The following is a 24481-nucleotide window of genomic DNA, read 5'->3' as shown; positions in this document are numbered from 1 at the left end:
CTTATGCCTCAATTCAGTTCAAACATTAAACCATTCAACTAATAATAAATTCTTATTATGTTCAAGGTGTTGAAGAGTTCTTTAATTCCATTTCACCCATTACAGCTTTACAAACTAAGCCAACCTCCACCAGATGCACAGTCTACTATGATCTGTCTGTAGCAAAAAACTCTTTTAAGTGAGTCAGATTTGACTTTCTTATAAGACTCAACAAAGGCAGTAACTCATATTTTGAGGATAAGAACACAGACATTTTCATTGTCCTGGCATGCAATGATCAAGGATGAAATATACTCTGTAATGCCTCCTTTAAAAGGATTAAGAGGCCAAGAGAGTTATTAACAGCTCAAAGTAAAGAAGCAGCTCCATGAAAACAGGACTCACTCCAATACAGTTGGTAAAATACTTCCATTTCTGGATATGAGCTTTCCTATTCAGAAGGATGAGGCCAATGATTAATCAGTTTATCATATGTCAAGCAATTGAAGCTGGTGAACTGTAAGATCAGCCAAGTCTTTGGAGAATATTAGTCCCTGGGTTTTCTCTATTAAAATATTTCTGGCCAGGAGCAGTGGCTCATGTCTGCAATCCCAGCACTTTGGGAGGCCTAAGGCAGGAGGATCACTTGAGCACAGGAGTTTGAGATTAGCTTGGGCAACACAGTGGGAGCTTTTCCCTACAAAAAATTAAAAAATTAGCTGGGTATGGTGGTGGAACACGCCTGAAGTCCTGGCTACTCAGGAGGCTGATGTGGGTGGATTGCTTGAGTGTGGGAAGGTTAAGGTTGCAATGGGCTATGATCGTGCCACTGCACTCCAGCCTAGGTACCAGAGTGAGACCCTGACTCAAGAAAACCCCCCAAAACAAAAAAAAACTTCTGACATTTTCAGAAATTATTTTGAGAATTCTCTTTAATGTCCCCAAATCACAGAATGGCCATTAAGAGAACCATATTTTGCTATCATTTCAGAGGAAGTGAAAAAGTATTTCTTCTCCTTGCTCCCATTTCACAGTTCTGTGAAGAAAAGCCTCAAGCCTCCCACTGTGGTTACCATAGCACCAGATCCCACTGCAGCTTTGCAAATTAGCTCTGGATGTACTGAGACTGAGGAAAAATACCAAATAAGCACACTTACTGACAGAGGGAATGAGATCATTTCCATTAGCCTGATGAGACTGCAGGTGCCAGGTCTCAGTATAATAAGCACTACAGAAAATCTGTCTTTCAGATGTGGGAGACTCAGTGAGTGCTCTGGGTTCCTATGATATACATAAAGTAACCAGCAGCAGGAACAATATCTGAAGGGAGTGCTTTCATATATGTTCCCTTCCACCCAATCCCTTGTAAATGAAATAATTCAACCATACAAAAAAGCATGGAGAATTACCAGCCTTGACAACAAAGTGAGATCCCATTTCTACAAAAAATAGAAAAAGTTAGGCATGGTGGTATGCACCTATAGTCCCAAGCTACTTGAAAAGCTGAAGTGGGAGGGTTGCTTGAGCCAGGGAGGTCGAGGCTGTAGTGAGTCGTGATCACTGAACTCTAGCCTGGCGAGACCGTGTCTCAAAAAAAAGAGAGAAAAAATGCCTACCACCAACGAAGCTTTGTAAAATCTTAACACTTCATAGTTGCTGTATTTATTTACTTATTTATGAGACAAAGTCTTTCTATGCCATCCAGGCTGAAGTACAGTGGCACAATCATAGCTCACTGCAGCCTCAAACTTGTGGGCTGAAGTGCTCCTTCCACCTTAGCCTCCAGAGTACCTAGGATTGTAGGTACAAGCCATCACACCTGGCTAATTTTTTTTTTTTTTGAGACAGAGTCTTGCTCTGTTGCCCAGACTGGAGTGCAGTGGCGTGATCTTGGCTCACTGCAACCTCCGCCTCCCAGGCGCAAGCAATTCTCGTGCCTCAGCCTCCCAAGTAGCCGGGACTACAGGTGCCCGCCACCATGCCCAGCTAATTTTAGTAGAGACTGGGTTTCACCGTGATGCCCAGGGTGGTCTTGAACTCCTGAGCTCAGGCAATCCGCCCGCCTCGGCCTCCCAAAGTGCTAGGATTACAGGCGTGAGCCACGGCTCCTGGCCACAACTGGCTAATTAAAAAAATTTTTTTTGTAGAGATGGGGTCTGACTATGTTGTCCAGGTTGGTCTCAAACTCCTGGTCTCAAGTGATTCTCCCACCTCAGCCACCCAAAGCCCTGGGATTACAGGCATGAGCCACTCCACCTGACCCTTATAGTTGCTCTAGATTAAAAAAAAAAAAAATCAAGACATTACAGAACAAAACTTTTCAAGTACTCCTAAAATGTAAATATTTTAAATCTTTATATAGATATTACATACTGTACATTTATCTGTCTGCCATGTTTTTTGTTCATCAGTTTTTCTTTTTTTTTTGAGACAGTCTTGCTCTGTTGTCCAGGCTGGAGTGCAGTGGTGCGATCTTGGCTCACTATAATCTCCGCCTCCTGGGTTCAAGCAATTCTCAGGCCCCTGAGGAGCTGGGATTACAGGCGCACGCCACCATGCCCAGCTCTTTTTGTATTTTTTGCAGAGATGGGGTTTCACCATGTTGGCCAGGCAGGTGATCCACCCACCTTGGCCTCCCAAAGTGCTGGGATTACAGGCGTGAGCCACCGTGCCCGGCCTATTGTTTTTAATATTAATCCTTATGAGTATAGGTAATTTTACTTAATCCACTTTTAACTGCACTATAGCATTCTGTTGTTTGAATATATCTATCAATTTTCTGTTCATGGACAGGTTTACAGACCAATTATTTTCTATGATGAACAAGTGTATATCAAAAAAATCCTTGTACATGTCTCCTTGTGCATGTAAGAATTACTCAAAGGTAGAGGTTAGCAAACTTTTTCTGTAAAGAGTCAGACAGTATATAGTATATATTTCAGGCTTTGCAGGCCCTACGGTCTCTGTTGCAACTATTCAGCTCTGCTACTATAGTGTGAAAGGAGCTGTATAAATAAGTGGGCATGGTTTCAATAAAAACTTACACAAACAGCCAGAGGGTAGGATTTAGCCCATGGACTGTAATTTGGAGACCCCTGCTCTAAAGTATATATAGATCTTAAAAGCGGAATTGCATGATCATAGGGTTATGTACACCTCAAACTTCATTAGACATTAACGTTCTCCAAAGCAGGTTATATCCATTTTCAATCCCACTTGCAGAGGCAGAGTTCCCATTACACTGTTAGATTTAAGTTTTTGTCTATCTGATGGTTGGAAAACGTACCACATTTAAATCTGCATTTTCTTGATTTGCAGTTCCTTAATTTGTGAGGTTAAGGACTTATTCATATATTTACCGACAGTTTTGTTTTCCTTTTCGGCAAACTGGTTGTTTCAAGGTTTTTGCCTATTTTTCTATATTCAAAATTGTCTCTTGCTTAGTGATTTGCAGGAATTCTTTATAGATTCTGCATTCTTTTTCTTTTGAGATGGAGTTTTGCTCTTGTTGCCCAGGCTGGAGTGCAATGGCACAATCTTGGCTCACTGCAACCTCTGTCTCCCCTGTTCAAGCGATTCTCCTGCCTCAGCCTCCCCAGTAGCTGGGATTACAGGCATGTACCACCACGCCCAGCTAATTTTGTATTTTTAGTAGAGACGGGGTTTCACCATGTTGATCAGGCTGCTCTCGAACTCCTGACCTCAGGTGATCCACCCACCTCGGCCTCCCAAAGTGCTGGGATTACAGGCATGAGCCACTGAGCCTGGCAGTTCTTTATAGATTCTGTATTCTAACTGCCAATTAAATGTGTTGTAAATACCTTATCCCAAAATGTGGGCTTGTCTTGTTACCTTTTTTCAAGAGACAAGGTCTCCTTTTGTTGCCCAGGCTAAAGTGCAGTGCAGTGGCACAGTCACAGCTCACTGCAGCCTCCTTGAACTCTTGGGTTCAAGTGATCCTCCCACCTTAACCTCTTGAGTAGCTGGGATTACAGGCACTCGCCACCACACCTGGCTAATTTTTATTTTTTTTTTGTAGAGACGGGGCCTCACTATGTTACCCAGGATGGTCTTGAACTCCTGGCCTCAAGTGATGCCTTAGCCTCCCAAAGTGCTGGAATTAAAGGCATGTGCCCAGCTTGTCACTTTATGTTATATTTAACTGTATGTAAAATTAAAAGTTCCATGCAATCCATGATCTTTTTTTTTTTTGCTTTTTATACTATCTTTTGATTCTTAAAAGAGGCCCATCCTCACCTTAAGATCATACAGATACTCTTCTATATTTTCTCCTAAAAATTAAAAAACGTACCATTCATGGTAAGTTTTTATATTTCTGCATATAATATAAAGAAGGAAAACAATTCTGCCTTTTTTTCTATATGGATAATCCAATTATCTTAGCACCACTGATCGAAGGTAAGTTCCATGAGGACAGAGGACTTTTGTCACTGCTGTATTCCTAGTGCCTTGGCGTTGCCTAGCACACAATAGGCACCATTATTATTTTTCCTCATCTAGTGGATCGTTTCCATCTGCATATAAAATAGATATAATTTCTCTTATGAATCTTATAAATCCTCTGAAGTCCACATACCTCTAGAGCCACTACTTCATTTTTCTGTTCCTCTCCAAACAAACCTCCTCTAAAGAGTTGTATAGTTCCCTTCTCCAACTCTCCTTCTAGTCTCTCTCATTTACTAATAAGTTAGTAAAAATATTAGAACAGGTCTAATAAAAATATTGTTAGACCAGTTCTATAAAATTTCAATTCTCTCTTAAACTACTTCCAATTAGGGTTTAATCCCGATCACTCCCCTATTCAAACTGCATGTCAAAGCTATTAATGACCTTCATGTATCTAAAAACAACCTTCAATTCAATTCTCAAGTCTTTTTTTTTTTGAGACAGGGTCTCACTCTGTTGCCCAGACTGGAGTATAGTGGCATAATCACGGCTCACTGCAGCTTTGACCACCTGGGCTCAAGCGATTGTCCCACCTCAGCCTCCCAAGCAGCTGGGACTACAGACATGCACCACCACTCCCAGCTAATTAAAAAACAAAGAAACAAAAACAAAAACTATGTAGCCCAGGCTGGTCTTGAACCCCTCGGCTCAAGCAATCCTTCTGCCTCAGCCTCTCAAATTGCTGGGATTACAGGCGTGAACCACCGTACCTGGCCCTTGGGTCTCATTTGACCCATCAACAACATTAGAAGGAGTTGATCACTCTTCCTTCATTCTTTCAAGACATGATTCTTCTTGTTCTCCTCCTGCCTCACAGGTCAGTCTTCCTGACACCTTTTGCTGGTTCTTCTTCATGATCCAAACATTAGAGGACCCCACGGCGTAGCTCTTAGACCTCTATTCTTCTCTATCTGTACTCACTTCTTTTTTTGTTGTTGAGGTGGAGTCTCGCTCTGTCACCCAGACTGGAGTGCAGTGTGGTAAGCCATCTCGGCTTACCACAACCTCCGCCTCCCAGGTTCAAGCGATGCTCCCTGCCTCAGCCTCCCGAGTAACTGTGATTACAGGCGCCTGCCACCTAGCCCAGCTAATTTTTGTATTTTTAGTAGAGAGGGGGTTTCATCATGTTGACTAGGCTGGTCTCGAACTCCTGGCCACAAGTAATCAGCCCGCCTCGGCCTCTTGAAGTGCTGAGATTACAGGTGTGAGCCACTACACTTGGCCTGTACTCACTTCTAAGATCTCATTTTACTTGAGAAAACTGAGGCTCAGGAAAGAAGATAATCTGCCTAAGGTGAGAGCTAGTAAGTAGGGAGGCCAGGACTTAAATCCTTGTCCTTGATGTTTATTTTCTTTTTCCTTTAAAAAAAAAAGCTGGTAAAATATGCATAACATGAAATTCACTAATCTTTAAAACAATAAATTTTGGCGAGGTGCGGTGGCTTACGCCTGCAATCCCAGCACTTTGGGAAGCTGAGGCAGATGGATCACCTGAGGTCAGGAGTTCAAGACCAACCTGACCAACATGGTGAAACCCCGTCTCTACTAAAAATATAAAATTAGCTGGGCATGGTGGTGCATGCCTGTAATCCCAGCCTCTTGGGAGGCTGAGGCAAGAGAATCGCTTGAACCTGGGAGGCAGAAGTTGCGGTGAGCCAAAATCGCACCGTTGCACTCCAGCCTGAGCAACAAGAGCGAAACTCCAACTCAAAAAAAAGTAACATAAAATTTACTCTCTTAACATTTTTTTTTTTTTTTTTGAGACAGAGTCTCACTCTGTTGCCCAGGCTGGAGTGCAGTAGCATGATCTCGGCTCACTGCAACCTCCACCTCCCAGGCTCAAGTAATTCTCCTGCCTTAGCCTCCCAAGTAGGTGGGATTACAGGCTCACGCCACCATGCCGGACTAATTTTGTATTTTTAGTAGAGACAGAGTTTCACCATTGTGGCCAGGCTGGTCTTGAACTCCTGACCTCAAGTGATCCACCTGCCTCAGCTTCCCAAAGTGCTGAGATTACAGGCATGAGCCACTGCGCCTGGCTTCTCTTAACAATTATTATTATTATTATTATTATTATTATTATTATTTTGAGATGGAGTCTCACTCTGTCACCCAGGCTGGAGTGCAGTGGCGCGATCTGGGCTCACTGCAACCTCCGCCTCACTGCAACCTCCGCCTCACTGCAACCTCCGCCTCTCAGGTTCAAGGGATTCTCCTGCCTCAGCCTCCTGAGTAGCTAGGACTACAGGCGAGTGCCACCACGCCCAGCTAATTTTTTGTATTTTTAGTAGAGATGGGGTTTCACCGTGTGAGCCAGGATAGTCTCGATCTCCTGACCTTGTGATCCACCCACCTGAGCCTCCCAAAGTGGTGGGATTACAGGTGTAAGCCACTGCACCCAGCCTCTTAACAATTTTTAAGTGTAAAGTTCTGTCATGTTAACTTTTGTATAACAGATGTCTGGAACCTTTTCATTTTGCATGACTGCAACTCTATATCCGTTGAACAACTCCCATTTCCCTTCTCCTCCAGCCTCTGGCAATTATCATTCTACTTTCAGTTCTATGCATGTGATTACTTTAGAAGCCTCATGTAAATGGAATCATAAAGTATTTGTCTTTTTGTGATTGTCTTAACTTTCATTTAGCATGTCTTCAAGGTTCATCCATGATGTAGCCTGTGACAGAATTTCCTTCCTTTTCAAGGCCAAATAATATTTCACTGTATGTGTATACCACATTTTGTTTATCCATTCATCCACATTTGACATCTAAGCTGCTTCTAAGCTCTGAACTACTGTCAATAATGCTGCTATAAACATGAGTGTGCAGATATCTCTTTGAGACCCTGCTTTTGGATATTTAGATATATTTTAAGAATCTGAGACCCAATTCTCTCAGATATTTACCCAGAAAATTACCCAGGCTCAACTCAAACTCCTGGGCTCAAGTGATCCTCCTGACTCAGCCTCTGAAATACCTGGGACTACAGGTATGCACCAACGTGTCTATCAACAGTTGCATCATTTTACAATCTTACCAACAGTGCATAAAGGTTCCAATTTCTCCACATCCTTGTCAATACCTTTTATTTATTTATTTAGAGACGGAGTCTCGCTCTGTCACCCAGGCTGGAGTGCAGTGGTGCGATCTCGGCTTACTGCAAGCTCCGCCCCCTGGGTTCACGCCATTCTCCTGCCTCAGCCTCTCAAGTAGCTGGGACTACAGGCGCCTGCCACCACACCCAGCTAATTTTTTGGTCAATACCTGTTATTTTATTTAAGACATAGGGTCTCATTCTGTCACCCAGGTTATAGCACAGTGGCAAGATCACACAGCTCACTGCAGCATTGAACTTCTGGCTCAAGTGACCCTCCCACCTTAACCTTCCAAGTAGTTAGGACTACAGCTGTGTGCCACCACACCCAGCTAATTAAAAAAACTTTTTTGTAGAGACGGAGGTCTGCCATGTGGCTCAGGCTGGTGTTGAACTCCTGGCCTCAAGTGATCCTCTCGTCTCAGCCTCCCAAAGTGGTGGTAATACAGGTAATGATTCGTCTTGTCTGGCCACCATTTTTAGGTATACAGTTTAGAGCTTGATTTTTAATCTAGTGCTTTTTCTATTATACTACATACTCTCTGTGAAAAAGAGAAACTTGAAATGAGGCAAAACTAGATTTCTAAGCTAGATATTATGTTCTTTCAAATATTATCAAAGAGCATACTTATGTAACTTACTAGCTGTGAGAACTTGAGCAAGCTATATAACTACTAAGCCTCAATTGCATTACTGAAAATATTAGAAGACTGTTGTGAGGATTATAGGTATTACAAATCAAGTGTCTAACAGAGGGGCTAGAAAATAATAGGTGCATCATGAGTAGAAAGTTTTATTGCAAGGCCAGTAACAAGAAACAGCATAGAAACCATACCAATTTTGGTAGCACTATAGATGTTCTCAATAGGAAATATTTCTCCTAGTCCATATAGGAGAACCTTGGCCAGGGCTGGAACCAGCTGGGTGGTAGTGATCAGAACATTCACACAATTCTTTCTATAAGGGAGTAAAAGGGAAAAGAAAAGGTGAAACTAAACCAACCTGGGAGCAAGAATTCATATGTGCCAACTCTTTAGAATTTAATTATTAAAAATTAACTTTAAAGTACCTGGTATTATATTGTTCAGAGCCAATGTTCAGCTACTACTCATTATTTCATGTTCATTTACTTTCTATATTAAAGGGCAGAGATTCTATTCATTTTTGTATCTTAGCGGACACAGAGCAACAACTTAGTTCTTGCCTTATTTCCCCTCTGACCATTCTAGTCACAAGTACTTGATAAATACCACCAACCCATGTCACTGATACCATATTTTAGAAAACAAACAAACAACAAAAAGCTCTGAGCTGTACTCTTTCATCTGAATGCAAGTCAGTCCATAAATGAGATATGATTTGTGTTTGCTTTGCTCTTCACACAATAGCAACATAGATTCTAGAATACACATTAATTTTACATGTCCTTTACCTTCACCAGATATCCACTCCTTGGTGTCAGTTTTACTGTTTACTACGTTGTGGATCTGGAATTCCTGCTTTGAGGGAGGGAGCAATAGGGTAGTGGTGCAGACACAGACTGGTGCATTTATTTCCCAGTCTAAGCTTCATGTTGAAATCTCCTTAATCTGCTTAGTGTACCCTTTTTCTTTTGAATCGTGCCTTCTTTAGTGGGTTTGGATACATTTCTTGGAGCTTCCTGTACCTAGGATATTTGTAATACATCTCCTCCATGTATTCTTTGACGTCACCAGGTCCAACTTATGGACAAGAGATTATGGGTTACTGAGTTTTAATTTCGTGAGCAAAAAGTAAGGAGAAAGAAAAAGGATTTCATATATAAATATTCTCTTAAAACTAGAAGGTGTGCTGTTGACATAAAATGACCTTGCTTCTCACCTAACACAAATACTTCCCTACATCATTTAAACTCCTCTCTACCCCTATCCCAAACCCTATTTTAGAGAGTGGCTTATCTTGAACTGGAGTAGAAGAGTATGTCTCTGAGAGGATGAGACCTAAAAGAACCATTTCCATACCTGGACTGGATGAGAAGTAAGGACTTTAATGCAGTTCCTAACCAGGAATCTGTTAAAACTTCAATTTCTGCTCTTAATCTCTGCAGTGCTTCCTTCCTCTGGGGACTGAGGAGACCTTTAGGAATAAAAGCAGACACATTTATCATTTGACAACATATATTTGCTGACAGTGAGAAAGCAACTTCTAAATTCAATTCAAAAAGTGTGAGTCATTTAAATATTCTACTGTGTGTGTGTATATATATATATATATATACACACACACATATATGTATTTTTTTCCCATGAACACATGTGCTTTATTGAATTCCATTGTAGACAGGTGAATATAAACTGCTGTATATAGGGGTGGGGTCAAAAGGGCAGGACCAACAGCCCCAGGGTGCAGGGTCAGCAGTGGAGTACATGGGCTCTACTACTGGCCTTGGAGATCCTTTATCTTCTGAGAAATTGCTTGGAAGATTATCACTGAGCTAGTGGTGAAAAGCATGATGAGTGCAATGACCACAGGGATGTCGAGGAACAGGGTAAAGATGTTCAAGCACTTGGTGGTGGAGGCAAAGGCCTGCGCCCTGGTCATGTCACCCACCATCTTCCTGTCCCTAGACTTCATGCAGTACACTAATGCTATGAAGCCCAGGAAGCATTAGTTTATGAAGAGCATTTTGAACAGGGTTTGGGCATGGAGGTCTCGCTGCAGATGTGGATCACAGAGGACATCAAGGGAGCAGAGCTACAGGGTGCCCCTAGCACGGCAACCTTGTGTTTCTCCTTGAACATCTCCTAATTTGGCGGGAGGCCAGTGTTGGCATGAGTGAACAAGGATTTGGAAGTGTGGTTCTTGGTGTCAAGATAAGACCAGTTGTGTTTTTTTTTTTTTTTAGATGGAGCTTGCTCTGTCGCCCAGGCTGGAGTGTAGTGGTGCAATCTCAGCTTACTGCAACCTCCGTCTCCCGGGTTCAAGCAATTCTCTGCTTCAGCCTCCTGAGTAGCTGGGATTACAGGCGGCCGCCACCAAGCCCAGCTAATTTTTGTATATTTAGTAGAGATGGAGTTTCATCATATTGGCCAGGCTGGTCTTGAACTCCTGATCTCATGATCCACCCACCTCGGCCTCCCAAACTGCTGGGATTACAGGTGTGAGCCACCGTGCCTGGCATTTTTTTTTTTTTTTAATTTCTCTTCTTGGAGAAACCTTAGAGTAGTGCTACCCAGAATGCCATTTTTACTTTCTTTATCAGAGTGTTTTGGGGATGTTCAGGCAAAAATAAATTTTTAGAAAAGTCTTGTTACGGGGACACAATAACAACAATAAAATCAGCTGACAGAAATAATTAAGATTCTGGTGCAAGCTCCTTCTTTCATCACCAACCAATAGCATATCTTTTGCAGACTGGTCGACCACACTTTGAATTGCTCTGCTTAGAACATGACATCAAGAACCAAAGTGCGAAAAATTAGTGTTACAGCTAGAAGAGTCCTCAGCATTTCTAATCTCTCTGTAAAGAAACCAAACCCAACGGAAAAAAATGGCCCTAAGATTACACAGTAAGTTTGCAGCTTTTGGTCTTGAGAAGTCTTTCCATTACTCCACAGAACTTCCATGGTGACTACTTTGTCCACTTGCTTCAGAACATGTTGACAGGAAATTCCAGGTTGAATGACTAATTCTCCATACTGTACTTCTAAAACAACTCCAACTGATAAGACACTAAAACACTACCCAAGACTAGATATCTAAGCAAAAAAGAGAGCTCATATGATGGAAGCCTGCTCTCAGACACTTCAGTTAAAATATTCAAGCAGTAAATCTGGATCTGAATTTTCTATAGTGAAGGTTAAAAAAAAAAATCCTGTATTCTATTAGTAATACTCCATAAAAGCAGATGGCATTTTTGTGAGGAGGAGAACTGGAGTATAATTTGTTTTCAGATTGATGGTTCCACAATGTAAGTCTAGAATTAGATGACTCTTAACATTTTGGATAAAACAAAACGACAACAAAACCAGTACCTATATATGATATACTCAATTAATACATGATGTGGCACTTTCATCAATTCATATTGTACAAAACATACAGCTGGCCATTAATTTTAATCTATTCTCCAAAGTAGACTTAGAGGATTCTCACACAGAGTTACATCGCTTTGTTCAGGAAACCAGGTCCAGGCATTGGGCAGGGAAAAGATAAAGAGACTCAGGCTGTATATGAAAACTAACAAAAGAAAGGCTAATGTTTGTGAGAAAGAAAATGCAAAAAGACTTGGAGTTACCAAAATAAAAAATACTGGCTTTGAATCATGAGAAGAGAAAAGCAATAAGAAGGGGAATCTGAAAAAAGTAAATTAGATTCCTGAAGTCTGGAAGCCCATGATTTTTATCTGGTATTAGAGAGCTGTAACTGAAATGAACCAAATTGATCTTCAAAGTCTTGTTCCTACTTTCTGCACCACATTGTAAGGCAGCATAGTATAGTACAAGGGCTCTTGACCTTGAATAAAATACCTCTGGGCCAGCAGTCCTCAACCTTTTCAGCACCAGGGACCAGTCTCGTAGAGGACAATTTTTCCATGGACCTGGGTGGGGGGCGGGAAGTTTCTAGATGAAATTGTTCCACCTCAGATCATCAGGCATTAGTTAGATTTTCATAAGGAACATGCAACTAGATCCCTTGCATGTGCAGTTCACAATAGGGTTTGTACTCCTATGAGAATCTAATGCCGCCACTGATCTGACAGGAAGTGGAGCTCAGGCAGTAATACTCACTTGCCGGCCTGCTCACCTCCTGCTATGTGGCTGTGCTGCCTGGTTGCTAACAGGCCGCTGACTGGTACCAGTCTGAGGCCTGGGAACTGGGGACCCCTGCTCTAGGCAGGCTATGTAATCCCTGAATCTTCGAGCAACATTTTGTATGTATTTGTATCTTTGAGGGTGATGGTTTACAGTTTTAAATATTTTCTCAAAAGGGTACCTCACTAAAAAAGGAGCTGCATGAAAGTGCACTGGACCAAAAAGTTAGGGAATGTGAATTTCGAACATGATATGGTTACAAATTTGCAATGTGACCATGAATAAGCTGCCCCCACTACCCCTATGATGGACATCACTTTTCTCAACTGCAAAATGAGGAATTCAGATTAGACTTCTGTCTCTTTTAATTCAAACAATCTATGATTAATTCTAAATAATAGAATTTTAGGCATAGTGGCATCTGGCATTTGAAATATTTCTGGTCAGAAAGAATTTCCAAGATCCTTCAAATCACAACACATTGATACTGCCAACCTACAATCCTGGACCTAGATTTCCATCTGCGAAAAGTTACTAGCTAGTTCTACTTGACTTGTCCTGATAGTTATATAAACCAGCCAAAAAAAAATGTGGCACCCTATTAACGAGCATTGACAGCAGTTGTGATACATGTCATCAAACATAATCTACAGAACATGTTTCCTTTAAAAAGGCATTTGTCCAAAGAGAACAAGAGAACTTCCCAAAATTATGCTTAGAGAAGCCCATTAGAAATATAGAGCTTCCTCCCAAAAGATTTCAACCAAACCTCTATTTTTTTAAATACAGAGTTTAACATGTTACTGTGGCATAATTTACAAGCAGTTGTCATGGGGAATCTAAGGAATCCCTGGAAAGAAAAGGAGGAAACCAGGAAGAAACAGAGAATCAGACTGGTTATATGCACACTTACCACCCACGTTGCTTTTATGCTTATCATAGATTTCTCTCACTTTCCGGTAGCGGAAAGCTAGTTTCCTCATCCAGTCCACACCTCCCTGAACACCCACAGATGAACCATGGCTGCCACTACCTCCTGAGCCACTGAAACCATCTGTTGAGAAACTGTAGTTGCTGCAAGGAGAGAAGATAATAAAAATTAAAATTTATACAGCATAAAGTTTTTGTTTGAGTGCTATTTGGTTGGGTTCTTGGTATCGGATAAATAAGGCCAATGGCTTTAAGGATCTTCTTCTTTGATCTCTGTATGTCAGAGTCTATCTTTCATTAGTTCTCTATCTCACACTTATTACTTCTATCAAAGAAAGGATTGAAATGAGAGAGGGAATGAAAGGTAGAAACAATTCAAGCACCAGCATTCCTTAGAGGTTGACTTGGGATAAGGCATCTTTTTCACTAATGACAGAAAATAACCACACAGTGAAAAAAGCAGAATATAAAATTTTGTGAGTACACTTACACAGTGATTGCAACTATGTAAAAAGGAGAAACATGAAAAAATAATTAAAGGAAATAGCCTAAAATGCTAACAATGGTAAGATAATGGCAGATATTTCCTTAAGTCGTCTGCTGGCTGGTTTATGTTCATAGGTCACTGTGGTAGCTTCAAAATATGTCCATGAATTCTTTGATATTCCTCTCTTCTAATTCTGCTCCTCTTGGGTATGGACTATACTTAAAATATAAATAGAAAGTGATAAAAGTGATAGTGTTAGGCTTCAGAGACTAGGCTTCTTCTGCTCTCTCTTGGAGCACTTGCTCTGGAAGAAGCCGGCTGTCACGTGAGAACATTCAAGCAGCCCCATGAAGAGGCATGTGTAATGAGGAACTAAAGCCTTCTGTCATCAGCCACATGTCAGAGATTGGAAGCACATTCTCCAGCTCCAGTTAAGCTTTCAGATGATTAGAGCTCTAGCCAACATCTTGATTTCAACCCCAGAAACTCTAATTGAGAACTACCTCTGGGGCTGAATGCAGTGGCTCATGCCTGTAATCCCAGCACTTTGGGAGGCTGAGGTGGGTGGATCTCCTGAGGTCAGGAGTTCCAGACCAGCCTGGCCAACATGGTGAAACCCTATCTCTACTAAAAATACAAAGGTTAGCTGGTTTTGGTGGCACATGCCTGTAGTCCCAGCTAGTCGGGAGACTGAGGAAGGAGAATCGCTTGAGATTGGAAGGCAGAGGTTGCAGTGAGCCAAGATCGCGCCACTGCACTTCAGCTTGCAGAGGGAAAAGAACTACCCCTGGCCAGAGGCAGTGGCTGGTGCCTGTAATTCCAACTATTTGGGAGGCTGAAATGGGAGGACTGCTTGAGGCCAGGAGTTTGAGACCAGCCTGGGCAACATAGCAAGATCCCATCTCTAAGAAAAAATTTTTTTAATTAGTCAGGTATGGTGGTGTGTACCTGTTGTCCTAGCTACTTAGGAGGCTGAAGTGAGAGGACCACTTGAGCCCAGGAGGCTATTGGGAACTATGATCGCACCATTGCACCTTAGCCTGGGCAACAGAGCAGGCCCTGTCTCTTTGGGGAAAAAAAAAAAAAAAAGGAACCACTTCTGTACACTTAAAAAATGATAAAGATGGTAAATTCTATATGTATATTTTGCCTTGACAAAATAAAATTTGTAACAGTGAAAAAAATTAATTAACAATAGATTTTCTAGATTTAAAATCCTTTAAGTAGGCTGGGTGTGATGGCTCATGCCTATAATCCCAGCACTTTGGGAGGTCAAGGAGAGGGGATCACTTGGGTCCAGGAGTTCGAGAGCAGCCTGGGCAACGAGACCCCATCTCTAAAAAAAAAAAAAGGAAAAATTAGCTGGGTATGGTGACATGCGCCTGTGGGCCCAGCTACTCAGAAGGCTGGGGTGGGAGGATCACTTGAGCCTGGAAGGTTGAAGCTACAGCAAGCTATGATCACAACACTGCACTCCAGCCTGGGTGCCACAGCAAGACCCTATCTTAAAAGGAAAAAGGAAAAAAAAAAAAAAAAAAAAAAGACATTGAGTACAAGCCGGGTGTAGTTGCTCACACCTGTAATCCCAGCACTTTGAGGGGCTGAGGTGGATGGACTGCTTAAGCTCAGGAGTTCGAGACAAGCGTGGGCAACATGGCACTCTTGTCTCTACTAAAAATACAAAAAATTAGCCAGGAGTGGTGGCATGCGCCTATGGTCCCAGCTATTTTGGGGGCTGAGGTGGGAGGATTGCTTGAGGGAGGCAGGGACAGGGGTTATAATGAGCCGAGATGGTGCCATTACACTTCAGCCAAAAATAAAAAATAAAAATAAACAAAGAAATTGAGTAAATATTAATAAAATTAATAAATTAAAATAAAAAATATTAAGTATTTTTTAAAAAGAAAAAACTAGCTAGGTCACTTTTAAGTTCCTCACCTACAGAAGCTGTGAGAGGATAAATGTTTCATTGTTTGTTTGTTTAAGACGGAGTCTCGCTCTGTCGCCCAGGTTGGAGTGCAGTGGTGTGACCTCAGCTCACTACAACCTCTGCCTCCCGGTTTCAAGCAATTCTCCTGCCTCAGCCTCCCGAGTAGCTGGGACTACAGGTGCATGCCACCACACCAGGCTAATTTTTGTATTTTTAGTAGAGACGGGGTTTCACCATGTTAGCCAGGCTAGTCTCGAACTCCTGACCTCAAGTGATTGGCCCGCATTGGCCTCCTGAAGTGCTGGGATTACAGGCATAAGCCACTGCATCTGGCCATTTAACTGTTTTAAGGTACTAAACTCTGGAGTAATTTGTTGCATAGCAACAGACAATACAATTATACAAACTAGGAAGGATTAATATTTCATAAGTAAAGATCTAAAAATGACTGAACAACTTGGTTCAATCAAAAGTTAAAATAGATCCCAATATGCGAAGAGTGAGATTCTGTGCTTAAGAAAATATAGCTGCTAAGACATGATAAGTAATTACTGGTTAGCCACACGTATAAGAGAAAAAAAAACAACAACTGGGGTTCAGAGCAGAATATAAACTCTTCAGACCAGACTTTTCCCTGAAAAGAACAGTAAAGTGTCATAAGAATTGTGCCCTCCATGACCATGTGACGCCACAACATGTACAACTGGATGCTGCACCTGAAAGTGAAACCTTCCAATATTCTCAGCTCTACCTGAGTAGGTCCTTATTAAGGTGGTATGTCTAGTTCTGCTCTGTATTTGAGAACTTATGGATGGAACACTGAATTCTGGGGTAGTTACTGGGAAGAACATTTTACTTATAAAAAGGGATAAACATTCAAACAAACTAATATGAAAAGATGTGACAGGTTTTTTTCTTATAAGTCTTTAAGCTAGATAAATTTTTGGATCCTCCTTAGCTAAGGCTACTGGGCCAGAAGAAAGAGGAATGAGGACCCTGAGCAAGCATTTTGCCACTGAGATCTCCTTGGTTTAGCTTTCACTATAATAAAATGTGGAAGACTACCTTACAGAGATGGGATCTCCCTGTGTTGTCCAGGCTGGTCTTGAACTCCGGGACTCAAGTGATCCTCCTGCCTTGTGCTTCCAAGATGCTGCAATTACAGGTGTGAGCCACCGTGCCTGGCTTGCTACCCATTCTTTAATGTTCTGCTTTAATGCTACTCCACTGAGAAGGCCTCTCCAGTGTTGGCACTACCCACTCCCTATCCCCAACAGAATTCTTTCTTCTCGTGCTCCACGGCATTTTCTATTGTCACCTTCTCACACTGTACATCATGGTTAACTATGTTTGTTTCTATGTCCTCTAACAGGTTGTGAGCTCTTTCAGAGATAGATTCTATTTATCTTTGTTTTCCTCCAAACCTAGACAGACAGATCTTGCACATAACAGGTGTACTGGTGTTCAAGAATCATTATGTTTATCACCTCAAGTCTTGGCCATTGTCATCAGAAGCCACATCTTCCACATGTACCTGGTCACACTCCTGTTAAAAGACAAAACACACTACTTCAGTCTAGGGAGTAGAAGTGATATTACCATCATGACATACTATAAAGAGACCATATACAGCGGCAGGATAATGAAATGCCTTATGGAATCTCTTATGTGTGGGTGATCACTCTCACACCCCTTGCTGTCCAATTCCTCTTAAGACCTGATTCACATCCCAGTCTTCATGAGTTCTGTAACTATCCCATCCCTTGTTTCTACTCCTATCTCAATATTTCATTTCTCCAACAGCTCATGGGAACAAGCACAAGCTCCCTTACACTTCAAATGTTCTTATGTCCTACACCAGACTGTAAGTCCTATTACAATGCAGGTCTCTTGGGGCAGGAGCCACATCTCACATCTCCTTTGCATCTCTCTGATCTAGTACAGTATCCTTATGTAGGTTGTGCCCAGTAAATTTTTATAGACAAAACAGATGCTGGTAGAGTGTGGTATCAAAACCGAGAATGACTGAAATTTCTAACTTCAAAGTCAGGAGTTAGAAGAGGTCATCTAAGTCAATCTCATGTTTTAAAAGTGAGGTGAAATGATTTTCTCAAAGTCATACAATTAGTGAGTGGCAGAAAGAGACTAGAAATAACCCAGGTTTTCTGCTTCTTTTTTCCCCCGCTTCTAATCCAAGGTTCTTTCCACCAAGCCCATGCTACTACTGACATAAAATGCCGCCCACTGCCTAACTGATGGATGTACTCCTCTGATACCACTTAGGGTACCTGCATCAGAATCCTCTGGGGAAGTTTTTTAAAAATGCATATTCTTGGGTCCATCCCAGACCTACTTGAATCAGAATTTCTGAGAGTGAAGTCCTAGAATCTCCACTTTTAAGAAGCTCCCCAGGTGATTCTTATGCCCCCTAAAGTTGAGAAGCACTGACCTGGGGGCAGGAACACATTCAGGTCAAATTCTTCACAGAACTTTCAGTTCCTGAGTGAGGACTATGTCTAGAAAATCATTACAAATACAATTGGCAATAATTATTGGCATGTAGTAGGTTTTCAATAAATGTTTGCTGAATAAAAACTATGATGTCCTAATTTATCAACATATGAAGTTGAGGGAAGATTAAAGCATTATGGAGTTTAGACAAAAGTACTGGAGCTCGGGGCACTATTAATTTATTGAAGAATTGTCTGTTGAGTAGAACAGACATTTATTTTAAAAGAGATGGGATTACTTTGTGTTGGCTGGGCGCAGTGGCTCATGCCGGTAATCCCAGTACTTTTGGAGGCCAAGGTGGGAGGATCACTTGAGCTCTGGAGTTTGAGACCAGCCTGGGCAATACAGTGAAACCCCATCTCTATTACTAAAAAAAAAAAAAAAAAAAAAAGATTAAAAAAATGATTACTTTGTGTTTATAAAATACTATCTTTTTATTTTTTATTTTTAAAGACAGAGTCTCTCTCTGCTGCCCAGGCTGGAGTGCAGTAGTGCAATCTTTGCTCACTGCAACCTTCCCCTCCCAGGTTCAAGCAATTCTCCTGCCTCAGCCTCCTGAGTAGCTGGGATTACAGGTGTGCGCCACCATGTCCGGCTAATTTTTGTATTTTTGGTAGAGACGGGGTTTCACCATGGTGCCCAGGCTGGTCTCGAACTCCTGACCTCAAGTGATCTGCCCGCCTTGGCCTCCCAAAGTTTTGGGATTACAGGCATGAGCCACCACGCCCAGCCTATAAAATCCTATATTACTTTACTTTAAAATTTTCACTATTTTTAAAACTAGGTAAAATATGTAGTACACAGCTCAAAATTCAAAGGACATGAAGTGAAAAGTGTGCTCCCTCCCACCTTTGTGTCCTGGCAACTCATCCCTCTCTATAGATGGTAATCACTGTTGGTAGTTTCCTGTGTAGGATGACTGCGTAACTGAGGCCCAGAATGGGAACATAACTTTCCCTATGTGAGATTCACATTCTGGTCTTCTGACTCCCTGTCCTGTGCTCCTTCTGCTACACCATGTTCACCTCAAAGGTGAACTCAAATGTCAAAGCCAAAAAATTTCACCATGAAGCTCTTAGTGTTTCCTGGTTTTTCTGGCACCTAACTATAAAATTATTCTGAATATCAAGGTTAACCTACATATGAACAACAAACATGTATAAAATATGATGGGTTAGAGTAACCATTTATAGATTCGACAAATCAGGAGACTATCCTTTAAGAATGTAAAATGGAAGAAAAGTCAAAATATAATTGAGAGTACAAATAATCAAACTCACTTTATATATATTATTTAATATAGATTATTAAGTTAGAATATTGGTTTATATGTCAGTGTTTTGCCTGATGGGTTGGCCTTTCCCCTAGTGCTAGATCACCTCCAAATAAACCAACAAAAATCAAATTTTTGAGCCAATAAAATTGAAGGTCAGAACCAAAACTGTGGTGACCCAACCGCAAGTACTATTTCTCTAAGACTATGTATGTATGCCTTAGTGGCCAGCTGGCCTCTCCATATCCACCCTATCTAACCACATATCTTCTAAATATAATAAGCAAAAGCTCTAAATAGTTATTGAATAAAATGTCTCACTGAAGCACAGAAACAATTTAAAATGCTTACCTCTAAGTCATTGAAAAATAGATGAGTATCAGCCACTTCAAAAATCATTTCTTCCATTGTTAAACCTGAGCCAATCACTACTGTTGGGTCCTAGAAGACAATAAGCAAAAATCAGCTTGACTTGGTAGTCACAGTCCCGGTTCTAATATTAAAATTTCAAAATTATTTTAGGTCAAGACCAAAACACACGAGCTCCCAACTGTGCTTCAAACTATCATTGATGCAATTTCATTCACAGTTATGAGAATCCAGGATTGTAAAATAGAGAAGATATGGACAGTTAAAAATTTCAGGACTTCAGTTTCTAGAAATTAGTAGTTTCATAAAGATAAATGAGGACAGAAAATATGATTTTTTTTTCTTTTTTTTCTGAGACGGAGTCTCACTCTGTTGCCCAGGCTGGAGTGCAGTGGCACAATCTCGGCTCACTGCAAGCTCTGCCTCCCGGGTTCACGCCATTCTCCTGCCTCAGCCTCCTGAGTAGCTGGGACTACAGGCACCCACCACCATGCCCGGCTAATTTTTTGTATTTTTAGTAGAGACGGGGTTTCACTATGTTAGCCAGGATGGTCTTGATCTCCTGACCTTGTGATCCACCCCCGTTGGCCTCCCAAAGTGCTGGGATTACAGGTGTGAGCCACCGCACCTGGCCAGAAAATATGTTTTTAAAAAGATACAATGCTGACCAGGCAAAGTAGCTAGCTCACACCTGTGATCTCAGCACTTTGGGAGGCTGAGGCGGGAAGATTGCTTAAGGCTAGGAATTCTAGACTAGCTGGGGCAACAAAGCAAGACCCCCGTCTCCACAAAAAATAAAATTTGGCCAGGTACAGTGGCTCACGCCTGTAATCCTAGCACTTTGGGAGTCAAAGGCAGGCGGACTGCTGGAGCCCAGAAGTTTGAGACTAGCCTGGGCAACATGGTGAAACCATGTCTCTACAAAAGTAAACACAGAAATAGCTGGGCATGGTGGTGCACACCTGCAGTCCCAGGTACTTGGAAGGCTGAGGTGGGAGAATCACTTGAACCCAGGAAACGGAGGTTGCAGTAAGCTGAGACTGCACCACTGCACTCCAGCCTGGGTGACAGAGTGAGACTCTGTCTCAAAATGTGTGCGTGTGTTTGTGTATTTATACACATATCTATATCACTGTATATATTTATATAAGATATATACATTATATATACACAGTAATATATAATTTATATAAACTGTATCACTATGTAAATATATTCACATATGAATATACTTATTACATTTTAATATATTTTTTATATAATAATATATATAATACAAGATATATACATTGTATTTTCACATTCAGGTCTTCTGACTCCCAGTCCTGTGCTCTTCCCATTATATCTTCTTCAGCTCAAAAGTGAACTTAAATGTCAAAGCCAAAAATTTCACCATGAAGCTTAGTGTTTGTTTATAATGTAAAAAAATGTTTTTCATGAAATAATATTACGTGTATATGTAAATATATAAAATTTTTTTTTGGCCAGGCACAGTGGCTTACGCCTATAATCCCAGCACTTTGGGAGGCCAAGGCAGGTGGATCATGAGGTCAGGAGATCAAGACCATCCTGGCTAACATGGTGAATCCCCAACTCAACTAAAAATTAGCTGGGCGTGGTGACGGGCACCTGTAGTCCCAGCCACTCAGGGGGCTGAGGCAGGAGAATGGCGTGAACCTGAGAGGTGGAGCTTGCAGTGAGCAGAGATCGCACCAAGGCACCCCAGCCTGGGTGACAGAGCGAGACTCTGTCTCAAAAAAAAAAAGTCTCGCTCTGTCACCCAGGCTGGAGTGCTGTGGCGTGATCTCTGCTCACTGCAACCTCCACCTCCCAGGTTCAAGTGATCCTCCTGCCTCAGCCTCCCTAGTAGCTGGGATTACAGGCACGTGCCACCATGCCCGGCTAATTTTTGTATTTTTATTTTATTTTATTTATTTATTTTTTTGAGAGGAATTTCACTCTTGTTGCCCAGGCTGGAGTGCAATGGTGCGATCTCAGCTCACTGCAACCTCCACCTCCCAGGTTCAAGCGATTCTCTTGCCTCATCCTCCCTAGTAGCTGGAATTATAGGCATGTGCCACCACACCCAGCTAATTTTGTATTTTTAGTAGAGACGGGGTTTCTCCATGTTGGTCAGGCTGGTCTCGAACTCCTGACCTCAGGTGATCTGCCCTGCTCGGCCTCCCAAAGTGCTGGGATTACAGGTGTGAGCCACCGCACCCGGCAATTTTTGTATTTTTAGTAGAGATGGGGTTTCACCCTGTTGGCCAGGCTGGTCTCGAATTCCTGGCCTCAGGTGATCCACCCGCCTTGGCCTCCCAAAGTGCTGGGATTACAGGCGTGAGCCACCATGCCTGGCCAATATATAAAATTTTTATACACATTTTGGGATTACAGACGAGAGCCACCACACCTGGTCTTATTTTATATATATAAATGTTTTTAATTTTATATATTTTTATAATCAGTTTAGTTATATAGCTTATAAGCTTATGTCAGCATGCCAGAGTAGACACTAAAAGCCTGTAGAAAATACTAACAGAGGCTGGGTATAGAAGCTCATGCCTATAATCACAGCACTTTGGGAGGCCGAGGCAGGAGAATCACTTGAGCCTCAGATTTCAAGATGACACTGGGCAACATGGCGAGATCCCATCTCTACAAAAATAAAACAAAATTAGCCAGGTATGGTGGCATGTGCCTGTAGTCCCAGATACCTGGAGGACTGAGGTAGGAGGATTGCTTTAGCTCAAGAGATCGAAGCTGCAGTGAGCTGTGTTTGCGCCACTGTACTACAGCCTGCGTGACAGAGCGAGATTATTATCTCAGAAGAAAAAAAAAAAAAACCTCCTGGCCAAGCACAGTGGCTCACACCTGTAATCCCAGCACTTTGGAAGACCGAGGAAGGCGGATCACTTGAGGCTGGAGTTCGAGTCCAGCCTTGCCAACATGGTAAAACCCTGTCTCTACTAAAAGTACAAAAATTAGGGCTGGGTGCAGTGGCTCACGCCTGTAATCCCAGCACTTGGGGAGACCGAGGCGGGCGGATCACGAGGTCAGGAGATCAAGACCATCCTGGCTAACATGGTGAACCTTGTCTCTACTAAAAATACAAAAAAAAAATACAAAAAATACAGGCGTGGTGGCAGGCACCTGTAGTCCTAGCTACTGGGGAGGCTGAGGCAGGAGAATGGCGTGGACCCAGGGGGCGGAGCTTGCAGTGAGCCGAGATCGTGCCATTGCACTCCAGCCGACAGAGCGAGACTCCATCTCAAACAACAACAACAACAACAACAACAAAATTAGCCAGGCATGGTAACAGGCGCCTGTAATCCCAGCTACTTGGGATGCTGAGGGAGGAGAATCATTTGAACCCGAGAGGCAGAGGTTGCAGTGAGCAGAAATCATGCTACTGTACTCCAGCCTGGGTGACAAGAGCAAGACTCTGTCTCAAAAAAAAAAAAAAAAAACCACACCTCCTAACAAAAACATTAGTAACAATATGAAATAACTGGAAGTAATAGGACAGGCAAAGGAGGCAAATATTTTTATTTTTAGAGATGGGGTCTCGCTAAGTTGCCCAAGCTGGATTCGAACTCCTAGGCTCAAGCAATCTTCCCACCTCAGCTTCCTGAGTAGTTGAGACTACAGGTGCACGCCACTGCACCTGGCTGGGATGCAGATATTTGTATAAAATTTATTCATATAAACTGAAAAACATGAGCTTGGAGGTAATTTAGAAAAGAAATACACAGCCTAATAGTCTCAAAACAGCCCATCCTTCTGTTAAAACTGATATGTACACTGAAGATATAACAAGTTTTGCTTGGTGTATTTAGTTTAAAAAGGGATGTAATCTATTTTAGAAAGATATTTTATCTATATATTTTACTTATATATATCTGGCATATATTTGGCTAAATAAAATGCTCAATTTGGGCTGTTAAAAGTGTGTTAAGGAATAAGACATCAGCCTCTGGAATTTATTAATATAATCTTGAGACTCTGCTCTGTTTTGAGCCTCATTTCTATACTTTAATCTTTACAAAATGCCATTCTCCTACAACTTCAGCTTTCAGCACTGGTTCTAGTAGTTTCTAGCTTTACCATCCGTTCTGCCTGACCATGTAGCCTGCCTAATACAAGCCACTTGCAAGCCATTTGTTGAAGTTTTACATGGAAAGTGAAAAGCCAGCCAACAGGGGTAGCAGAGAAATAATTTGTTATGTGTCAGAAGAGGGACTGACTATATAGTCAGAAGAGGGACAGTTACAACAAAGAAGACTCAAATTACCTTTCCATATTTCTGGGCATAGGATCCAGTAAGAAGTGAATGGAAGATGATGATGGTTTCATCCAAGTCCCATAGAAATACCCGCTGAGGAAAGAAAATTTAAAAAATGAGTATATTTTCCCATTACAATGGAATGAAACTAGAAATCAATAACAGAAAGAGAACTGGGAAATTCACAAATATGTAGGAATTAAACAATACAATCCTAAACAACCAATGGGTCAAAGAAGAAATCATAGGTGAAATCAGAATATACCTTGAGGTGAATGAAAACAGAAATAAAACATTAAATTTGTGGAATACAGTGAAAGCAGTGCTAAGAGGAAAAATTATAGCTTATTTTATATATATG

General features: G+C 41.7%; 1 protein-coding gene across 4 annotated transcripts in view; it reads right to left on the bottom strand.

Moving 5' to 3' along the window:
• Positions 1-24481, bottom strand: part of EYA3 (EYA transcriptional coactivator and phosphatase 3) — a 205789-nt gene that overhangs the window by 9782 nt on the left and 171526 nt on the right. For all 4 annotated transcript variants that reach the window (XM_054538878.1, XM_002811181.5, XM_003775759.4 and 1 more), the window contains 6 exons: positions 24130-24213; positions 19818-19907; positions 17170-17228; positions 13249-13409; positions 9543-9657; positions 8378-8499 (listed from right to left, as the gene is read on the bottom strand). In XM_054538878.1, coding sequence (XP_054394853.1) covers positions 8378-8499; positions 9543-9657; positions 13249-13409; positions 17170-17228; positions 19818-19907; positions 24130-24213 — 631 coding nt within the window. The remainder of the gene's footprint in view (positions 1-8377; positions 8500-9542; positions 9658-13248; positions 13410-17169; positions 17229-19817; positions 19908-24129; positions 24214-24481) is intronic.

This window comes from Pongo abelii, chromosome 1 (genome assembly GCF_028885655.2).
Source record: "Pongo abelii isolate AG06213 chromosome 1, NHGRI_mPonAbe1-v2.0_pri, whole genome shotgun sequence".
In the NCBI taxonomy this organism is placed as follows: Eukaryota; Metazoa; Chordata; class Mammalia; order Primates; family Hominidae; genus Pongo; species Pongo abelii.
Note: the sequence above shows the minus strand (reverse complement) of the source record. Positions and strands in the feature narration are given on the sequence as shown.